Genomic DNA, 9,052 nt, shown 5'->3' on the forward strand with positions numbered 1-9,052 from the left:
ATTAAATAGGTGACATGTTGAGGGCAGGTTAATAGGTGTTGATTTGACGAATGAGTGAACTGCTTGCTCACATTTTTATTTATTTATGATATTTTTCTTTTTAATTAACATAAGGTCGAGTGATTTACACTGAATCATACTTTTTCATTGTGGCATTATCTCGGGAATGAGTGGACATACGGCAAAAATTCACTGAATCTTTTTAGCGGGGAATGAAAATCTCTTGAAAAAATCTCTTCTGACATTTTTACGTTCGCCCAATTGTTGCGGAGATAATGACGTTATTGTATCTGACTCGAATAATTTTTCCAGTTCCATTCTAAATCTAATGAATTGATTAATTAATAGGATTAGATTTCTAATTAAATAAACAGCTGATTATTGCCTCACATGACTATTAATAGAAAACGCCATTATTTTATCATCGAAAATTTTCACCAGTGGAATAATATCTGATCAATTAATTCCTTTGGTGAAAATTTTCCCTCATAACGACTCACGTAATCAATACGCTTTCAGGTATTTAAAAAAAAAATCGATAATAAATGGCCGAATAAGTTTGTTAACGAGCAGTCCTCCGATGATCAATTAACAATTGATTAATAAATCGATACAGATGGGGTACACTAATGAGGTGCAAAAAGAGGACTAACGATCTGAACAATTGTTTCAACGTATTATAATATATTTTTAACATCTACAATTAGTTGTATAAATAGCGTGACAAAAAGAAAATACGAGAGGAAAATTTAGTTACGTTCATTCCGCTGAGAAATCCGCTGTACAGAAGATAAATAAAAACAGTGAAATTAATTGTTTTATTTGTGGAAATATTCAACTTACGGATGAGTTCAATCATTTTTTTAATGGACAATTAACAGCTGGAGGTGAGTAAAAAATTAATTATCGAAAAATGGGAAGTGTAATTTTTTTTTAACTCCCGCAAAATATTTTATAGAAATTCGATTATCGAATAGATAAATAATAATAATAAACAATTAATCCAGAGATTTATAGTCTTTATGAAATTTTTTTTAAGTTTAATTTTTTTTTCAAATGTTGGGGGGAATTTCGCATGCCAAAATCTTTCATGTATTCATCGCTAGATGGCGATTCAATAAACATTCTTACATAACGTACATATGTACAAACATTGGAGATAAGTGCAAATGTCTACCTCCATTTATTTATTTCTCCATCTCCGAGAGAGTGAAATCAATAAAAATCCCTCGTGAGAAATAAACTCCAATTTTCATCGAGAAATCGTTGAATCGTATTCGCCAATTATTCCCCAGAATAATCCAATTGTGTCAACAAATTAATTATCAACAGCATCAATTGTTGCTCCATTCCCAAATGCCGAGGTAAATAATAATTAATCCACTCCCAAAATTTCAGGTTTGAATTTCAGCTTTCAATGACACCCATTAAATTGTTTAAAAAATAAACAAATTAATTGTTTCCAAAAATTCCCAGCTCTATCAACAATAATAATAAATTACAGGTGTTTGGTAATTAATTCGTTGATTAATCATTGGTGATTAATTTTTGGATTGAGAAATTGAATGAATGATTGCAGAAATGTCATCACCCGTCGAGCCCTGACGGCTCGATAATTCCTGAAATGATGTAATGAGACTCCCTGAAGATGTTTGGCCTCCGGGGTAGAACCCTGCTTACGCTGATCCTGATTACAGCCCTGACCCTCTTGGCGTTGATCTACCACATGCTGTCAACCTGCATGACAGCCCCGTCAACCCAAAATCCCCAGAGTCATCAGGACAGTCTGACATCCGAGACAGCAGCTCCCTCGTATCGTACCCAGGATCGACAGATCCCCAGGTCCCATTCGACTCCCCTCTTCACTGGCCACAAAATAGTTCACCTCGACCTGAAAGGTGCCCCTCCAGTCCTGGAGTACTACCACCACCTCTTCAAGCTATTCAAGACCCTGGGAGCAACTGGTGTACTCCTGGAGTACGAGGACATGTTTCCCTACGGAGATTCCCTGCAGAACGTGACAGCCACGAATGCCTACAGTCTCCAGGACATCGACAGAATCCAGGAATCAGCCGGTGATAATAATCTCATGGTGATTCCCCTGATCCAGACATTCGGTCACCTCGAGTTTCTCCTGAAGCTAGAGTACTTCAAGGATCTCAGAGAGGTGTCACGTTATCCCCAGGTGATATGTCCCACCAATCCCCAGACCCTTCCCCTCCTCCAGCAGATGATTGATCAGATAATTCAGCATCATCCTGGGATTAAATATCTCCATATCGGGGCTGATGAGGTGTACCACATCGGCGAGTGCTCCAGGTGCATCGACGAGATATCCAAGCACCAGTGGACAAAGCGACAGCTTTTTCTCTCTCACGTTCAGAAGATCACGAGGTACATCAGGAAGAACTATCCCCACGTGAAGATCCTCATGTGGGATGATCAGTTCAGGGGGATCAGCCCATCGGAGATCATGGAGACTGGTCTTCATAAGGCTGTCGAACCTGTTGTTTGGAAATACACCAGAAATCCAGCTGCTGCTCTTGATATCCAGTGGGAGGGCTACAGCAAGATCTGGAAGAGTGTGTGGGTCGCCACTGCCTTCAAAGGAGCCACTGAACCCGACAGGTATTCCCCCCTTTTTTTATGGATTAAATGGAAAAGATAAATAAAATTGAATTCCCCAGGTATTGGACGGATATTAGTCATCACCTGGAGAACCACCAGCGGTGGCTGGAGATAATGGAGCACTGGTCTGACCGGATCAGCTTCAAGGGAGTGATCCTGACAGGATGGCAGAGGTATGATCACTTCAGCGTTCTCTGTGAACTCCTGGCGAGTGCTTTGCCCTCACTAGCAGTCAATCTCGCTGTTCTACAATCGAAAAGTCTCAATGACTTCTTCGGGGAGGCACCTGCGGACGTGACACGCGCCCTCCAGTGCGATGGCACCGTATCCCTGACCATTCCTGAGCCAAACTACGACTGGACCAAGTGCAGATTCCCAGGGGTAGAGGTTTACACTGTGATTCTAAGATTATTTGGAATTAATCAGGAGATCCAGAGGATGGAGGAGGAGAACACCTTCAAGGGCTGGCTCAAGGATTATAATATCAGGCATGTCTTCTCTAATCCTAGTTATGTCGAGCAGGCTGTCGTGGACTTGGATAGATTCAAGATGGAACTCGTTTATATCGAGGGGGAGATGAAGAGGGCTATGGAGGGGGTTTATGATGAATTCACTTTTACTGAGTGGATTGAGACTTTTGTTGTACCTTTGAATGAGAAGGTGACCAGATTGTGGGAGGCCAAGGAGAGGCTCCTCGAGAGGTCCAGCTGGCCCAGGAGACCCTTGAAATCTGAACTCTGAATTTTTGGAAATTCTCTGGAGAATTCCAACGTTTTTTATCAGTCTTTTTTCTTCAGAAGTCGCAGGTTAATATCTGATGAAGTGATTTTTTTGTTTTAATTAGAACAATTATAATCGGGGAGAATTCCAGTAATCCTTTGTCCTCAGTAATTGTTTAATATTTTATTTAGTTTGTTGAATTTTTTTCGGTTGCATTTGTTGTTTGCAATATATGAAAAAAATTATTTCAGAGTCTTCCAATTACTCTGGAGCTTTCGTAATCGCACAGTTGAGAGATTATTCATATGTTAATTAATGATTGTTATTCTGGAATTACTAGTTCGAGGTTTAAGATTTTTTTTCGATTTATGGGAGATGTCACTGTAATTATGTACAAATAGATAATTAATCGAGAATTAGATTTATTAGGAAACATGATCTTCCGTCAGAAAATTCCAGATTTTGTAATTACCTCGGCTAATTACTGATTATTTTTACCATGATGAAATAATTAAATGATAATGTCAATTCGAAAAGAGAAAGTCATAATTTTGTAATTGCAAAATTATTTCTCCCTTCAGACGCCATTGCTGCATATCAAATTAATTTTGAGAATAAATAATGTATTATAATTTATAATCCACGATCTAATGACAACAATTGAATAAAAATTTGTGATGGAAAATCAACAAAAACAAAAAATATATAGAATAAATCGAAAAAATCGAGATAATTCATGGAAAAATGTAATTTATTTATCAATTATCATTCTCACATGTTTATTAATACTTCTGTATTCTGGTCTCAATTATTCGAAGTAATCAGTATCAAATTCAAGGTATCAAGGGCGTAACTCCATCGATTCAGCGCAGAAATTTCCGATTTCAAAATTTCCACCAGTTCTTACTAAATATCTCAAAACCTATCGAAGATAGAAAAATAATTATTAACCCTTTCCTGTTGTAAATTTCAAGAGCTACAAAAAAGTTCCAACAAAAATTTTTCCGTCTCCCCTAGCTCTCGAGATATTCTCCAATTTCTGGCGTCAGACGCCAGTAAAATATCTCCGGTGTTTCAATTGTTAAAATTCATTTACAAAATAACTCTTCGATTTATCTCATTGTAACGAGCAGACACTCGACTTCGATAATGGAAGGGTGGGATAATTATTGTTCGGATATGATTTTCTGTGCGGCTGTCGTTTTACAATTTTTTTAATTGTTGTAACATCGACAGTGTCTCCTATTTCTGCTGTTACGATTGGTTTGTGAAATTCTTGGTCCATTCTTGTCAATTGGACACCCAATACTTTGGCAGAGAGATTGGCGATTGACAATGATACCTAAAACCCAGGAAAATTAATAACTATTTCTTCATTTTTACAGAGAATGATCGATTAATTGTTAATTATTACAGGAAAATGATCGAAATAATTTTTTGAGGTGAATATTTATTGTATTATGATTAATTTACTGATTCTCCAGTCCTCGCAGACATGTCGTGATAGATAATTCCTTTTTCTGCAGCGTAACGATGAGATCTCTCTCGTTTTACTGTTCTCTGATGCTCCATGTCGCATTTATTACCAACAATTACAATCAAAGGACTTTTTCGAAATGTTCTCTCAGTTATTGCTGTTACCGCCGTCATCCACTCCTCCATAACGTCGAAACTCGATGAATTTGTCACATCGTAAACGAAAATAATCAACTGAAACGAAAAATGTCTTGCAAAAATAAAATTTGCAATGCAAATTTCGAGAAAATCCGCCAGTCAACCGAGATTTTCCATCGTCACTCGTAAATATCCCCAGACCTAATGAATTCATCGAAAAAAGTTATTCAACTTTTTTCTCGACAATTTCCCGATCTACAAAAAAGTTCTCTGTCACTTTTTTATAGATCCATGGGTTTAGGAGATATCACGAAATAAATGAGATCGACATTTTGAAGTTTTGAAAAATCGTGGAAATCGGGATTTCTAATTACGCGATTATCTCAGTAATTAATGGTTTTACAGGAAAATGTTGTGAAAACTTTTTGCAGGCCGTGATATTCTGGGGAGAAAATGTTGAGTGAGATTTTTTGTGAATTGAATACGAAGAGAGATAATCGCGAAGAAATTAGACTAATGGGGAAAAAACTGGAAATCGATTTGTTTATTGATTATTAATTGATAAATTATTACGTCAGCGGCGTATAAGTACTTGTCCAACATTGCCCCCCTCAGTGCAAGTCCTCCCACATCCCAAATATGAAGAGTAACATTTTTAAAGGGTCCGAGGCTCAAATTCTTCATAAAAAAGTCAACTCCAGCCGTCGGTGTATATTGCCTGGTGAATTCGTCATAACAGAATTTAACTGCAATGCTGGTCTAAAAAAAAAAGTTATTACCGATAAAAAAAGTAATAACAAACAAATTCACGTGCGAGTGACACGTGAGTGGATCTGACATGTTATTACATCCGTACTGCGTGTTCGTATCTTCTGCTGTATTTTTTTTTTCATTTAAAAAATGATTACTCACCTTTCCAGCACCAGAGTCTCCGACCAGGACGACCTTTAGCCGTTTCTCTGTTAAATCGTCTTCCGTTTCGTTCATCTGCACAAAATTTTCGCGTAAAAACCTCGAATTTCGAAATAATCACGATTTTCGAAATTCAAACAATTGCATTTTCATCGCTTAAACCCGATTTTCTCAGGACTTGTGACACTTAGGCCAATGAAAATACTTTCATTCGAAAGCCAGGGAAATTTCCTATCTCAGAACCCCACCACAATCCATTTTGCCCCGGTGGTTCGTGAGAAAAAAAAATAATGGAGTTCAGGAAAATTTGAAGTGGATCATTTGACGAGTGGATATTTGCATCGCCTGTATCTCAATAACCACCGGGGCAAAATGGGCTTCTGTGTAGGTTCTGATAGGAAAATTTTCTGGCTTTCGAATGAACTCAAACTCATAATTTTAGGAGTCCCAGGTCGGGAGATATTCGGGGAACAACGAGAGGTGTACATTGGCGGTTCACTGCATTCTGTCGTAATTTATTTAATTATTAATTATTGTTCCGGTAATTTTGCGGTGTACGTACGGATCACACGACGTGCACTGCTGGGTGTTTTCCAGGTGTATGACCAGCGTACGTGCACCTGCCATAGTGTTTTTATGAATAAATTATCGGATAATCGATAAGTTGTGGTGATTTCACGATAAACCATCCCCTAGGCTTGGGGGACGATAAATTGCGCCTGCGTAATACTTTTTTCTTTCAACACCGAGAAAATACATATTTACATGCATTAATTGCGTTTTAATTAATTAATAATTTACCAGTGCAAAATAAATTGGAGGGGAATTTGGTTTATGGGAATTGCGAAATAATGAGAGATTTCGAAATTAATAATTTGTTTATTGTCTTTCTTAGAGATTTGACAAAGAGGCAGGTGTTTTGAGAGTGCCTCTTGGAGAATCCGGTTAATTAACTCTAATTACGTGACAAGTTTTCATTTCACTAATTAGTCAATTGAATATCAAGTCTTTATAATTCTGCAACAGGTAGTAGTTTGTAACTCTGCAGCAAGTTGTAGCACGGACGACTGTCAGCCTGTCTGCACGCTCGAAATTCGCTTTAACAACCTCGTAGTACCTCCCATCACTGTAATTAATTAATCCGCAATTAATTAACTACATTAATTCACCGGAAAAAACGACAATACTGACCGTTCAGCTGAATTTTCGCAAATATCTTCGAAACCACTGGAAAAATTCCAATTTTTATAATGACCTTTTTTGTGGTTCTCAATGATCTCTACAAAAAAGATAATTATCAAAATTTCGGTATTTCCAGTGGCTCTGGAGATATTCTTCAAAAACCAAAAACCGAAATTCCCTGATTTCAATTTTTAACAACAATTTATGTATCGATTTTCCCGGAATATCCTTGGAATTCATGGATTTAGAGGGAAGTGATGAGGAACTTTTTTATGGGAAATTAAATTTTTTACAAAAAAGATCTTGGGACTTTTTTTGATAAATCTAGTAGCTTTCGAGATATTCTCGTATCGATTTTTGAAGCTTAAGGTTCAGGATTTGTCTGAATGTTTTAATTGTTAATTAACCTGAGCACGAGACAGCGCAATTTGATGCACTTGACCCTGAGTACATCGATAGCCTTTTGGGACTTATCAGAGAATCGCAAATTTTCGGGGTCCCACCGCAATTCCAGTCTCTCCAAATTCGGACAATTATTCGCAATTCCATCCATCAATTGGTCGACATGAATGTTCACTCCAAGTCTCTCCTGCGTCCCCATGACAGCGATCCTGTATAAATAAACAATCAAAAACAATAAATAAACGACTAAAAACCCCATAAACAACAATACAACAAATTACTGAAATAATTCAGACCAATAGAACATAAAATACCCGAAAAAATCCAAATAATTCCCGAGGGAATCATTTCCCCGAGAGAAATCAGGACATTAATTAACAATTAATATTAATTAACACTGACAATTATCAATAAGAAATGATAAATTCTCAGGTATGCGGTGCGAAAACATAAATTTCGCAACTTGACCCGAATTTTCTCAGGAATTCAAAACAATCCGACGACATGCGTCACAATTTTGCAATAATTAAAACTATTGTTTACTAAAATTGTTTAAAACAGCATTATTTATCTATCCGGTTGCTCACCAATTAAAAAAAGCAAAACCGCATTTTAATTATTTTTTTGACCAAAACGACGAGATGTTATTAATATTATTATTATTATTATTGTTATAAATAATTATTAATAATAATAATCGGGAACGTTTCTCGCTATTTTTTTCATAAATAGGAAAAATTTGTAATTGTTAATGAATTATTAGTATGTAGGATTATTATCGAATTATTAATTTTGAATCGTGAACATTTTTTCGAGATTAATTAACAATTTAATGACATGCGTTTAATTTTAATTATGCGTTTAATTATCTTGTTTATAGAAGTTGTTTTCGATGCATGCATTTTTCCATTCCATGTGTATCACGGAATTTTGTTATTATCTAATAATTGTTTTAGAAATTATTAATAATCAAAAATTCTTCGGGGAGACGTGTTGTAAGGCACGTTACAATTGTTTATAATTATTTATAATATCGGAGAATAGACACGCGAGAGGTATATAATAGTGGACATTCGGTGGAGAAATTGCAGTTGATTTTTGGAGTGAAAAGTAATTGTTTATACTTTTTCAGTATGAAATTGATTAATTTGTCGGTTTTGTTTTTGGCGATCGCTTCGGTGCATTCGAAACACGGTGGGTTTATTCGGATAATTATATTGTTAATAATAATTATTGAGTGGAAATTATTGTAAATAATAATGTAAATAATTTTTTAAATGATCGATCATTTTTCAGGGCGTTCGGGACATCGTGGGTCACATTCGTCGAACAGCGATTGTCGTGACGGATCCCATGACGGGATCGGTAAGAATTATTTACCAAATCGTAAACCACTTGCCGATTTTGTGTAATAGATCATTGTTTAAATAATAATATTAAATTCAGGAACTGTTAGACGGGAATATCTGTTGAAGATAGGTGCTAACGGAGACCCTCTCGAAATCGGTGAGAATTTTATATAAAAATTGCTAACTTTTTGCCGATTTTGTATAGCAGATCATTGTTTAAATAATAATATTAAATTCAGGAACTG

The 9,052-nt window shown here is 36.2% G+C and overlaps 4 protein-coding genes across 9 annotated transcripts in view; 2 read left to right on the forward strand and 2 right to left on the reverse strand.

The window, feature by feature from the left end:
* Positions 1-1,147: 1,147 nt before the first annotated feature.
* LOC105270639 (hexosaminidase D-like) lies at positions 1,148-3,965 on the forward strand. The gene is made up of 3 exons (XM_011311712.1): positions 1,148-1,364; positions 1,580-2,628; positions 2,688-3,965. Exons 2-3 carry the CDS (start codon positions 1,649-1,651, stop codon positions 3,367-3,369), a joined length of 1,662 nt encoding a protein of 553 aa, XP_011310014.1. The 5' UTR covers positions 1,148-1,364; positions 1,580-1,648; the 3' UTR covers positions 3,370-3,965.
* A 158-nt stretch (positions 3,966-4,123) lies between these two features.
* LOC105270640 (ras-related protein Rab-28) lies at positions 4,124-6,469 on the reverse strand. Of its 3 annotated transcripts, none has more exons than XM_011311714.1 (5): positions 6,437-6,469; positions 5,875-5,949; positions 5,536-5,721; positions 4,822-5,058; positions 4,124-4,690 (listed from the first exon to the last, which is right to left on the reverse strand). In XM_011311714.1, exons 2-5 carry the CDS (start codon positions 5,947-5,949, stop codon positions 4,466-4,468), a joined length of 723 nt encoding a protein of 240 aa, XP_011310016.1. In that variant the 5' UTR covers positions 6,437-6,469; the 3' UTR covers positions 4,124-4,465. The 3 variants fall into 3 exon arrangements, with proteins under 3 accessions (XP_011310016.1, XP_011310017.1, XP_011310015.1); XM_011311715.1 differs by lacking the exon at positions 6,437-6,469 and adding an exon at positions 6,305-6,430; XM_011311713.1 differs by lacking the exon at positions 6,437-6,469 and having other exon boundaries at positions 5,875-6,430.
* Positions 6,470-6,733: 264 nt separating this feature from the next.
* The window catches only part of FipoQ (F-box/LRR-repeat protein FipoQ), a 9,342-nt gene continuing 7,023 nt past the window's right edge, over positions 6,734-9,052 (reverse strand). For all 4 annotated transcript variants that reach the window (XM_011311717.1, XM_011311719.1, XM_011311720.1 and 1 more), the window contains 2 exons: positions 7,464-7,667; positions 6,734-7,000 (listed from right to left, as the gene is read on the reverse strand). In XM_011311717.1, coding sequence (XP_011310019.1) covers positions 6,865-7,000; positions 7,464-7,667 — 340 coding nt within the window. In that variant the 3' untranslated portion in view covers positions 6,734-6,864. The remainder of the gene's footprint in view (positions 7,001-7,463; positions 7,668-9,052) is intronic.
* LOC105270641 (uncharacterized) overlaps positions 8,537-9,052 on the forward strand; it is a 2,044-nt gene continuing 1,528 nt past the window's right edge. Inside the window, exons 1-3 of the mRNA XM_011311716.1 lie at positions 8,537-8,652; positions 8,755-8,823; positions 8,905-8,964. Of these exons, the coding sequence (XP_011310018.1) occupies positions 8,592-8,652; positions 8,755-8,823; positions 8,905-8,964 (190 nt within the window). The 5' untranslated portion in view covers positions 8,537-8,591. The remainder of the gene's footprint in view (positions 8,653-8,754; positions 8,824-8,904; positions 8,965-9,052) is intronic.

Source organism: Fopius arisanus, unplaced genomic scaffold (genome assembly GCF_000806365.1).
Source record: "Fopius arisanus strain USDA-PBARC FA_bdor unplaced genomic scaffold, ASM80636v1 scaffold00092, whole genome shotgun sequence".
In the NCBI taxonomy this organism is placed as follows: Eukaryota; Metazoa; Arthropoda; class Insecta; order Hymenoptera; family Braconidae; genus Fopius; species Fopius arisanus.

What these genes read in the sequence shown, in the direction of transcription:
- LOC105270640 (XM_011311714.1), bottom strand. Translation starts at nt 5,949, where the DNA reads ATGAACGAAACGGAAGACGATTTAACAGAGAAACGGCTAAAGGTCGTC. An exon ending in AGTACTTATACGCCGCTGAC is followed by an intron (nt 5,059 to 5,535) that starts GTAATAATTTAT and finishes TTTTCGTTTCAG; the next exon opens with TTGATTATTTTCGTTTACGA. An exon ending in CTGCGAGGACTGGAGAATCA is followed by an intron (nt 4,691 to 4,821) that starts GTAAATTAATCA and finishes CCTGGGTTTTAG; the next exon opens with GTATCATTGTCAATCGCCAA.
- LOC105270639 (XM_011311712.1), top strand. Translation starts at nt 1,649, where the DNA reads ATGTTTGGCCTCCGGGGTAGAACCCTGCTTACGCTGATCCTGATTACA. An exon ending in GGAGCCACTGAACCCGACAG is followed by an intron (nt 2,629 to 2,687) that starts GTATTCCCCCCT and finishes TGAATTCCCCAG; the next exon opens with GTATTGGACGGATATTAGTC.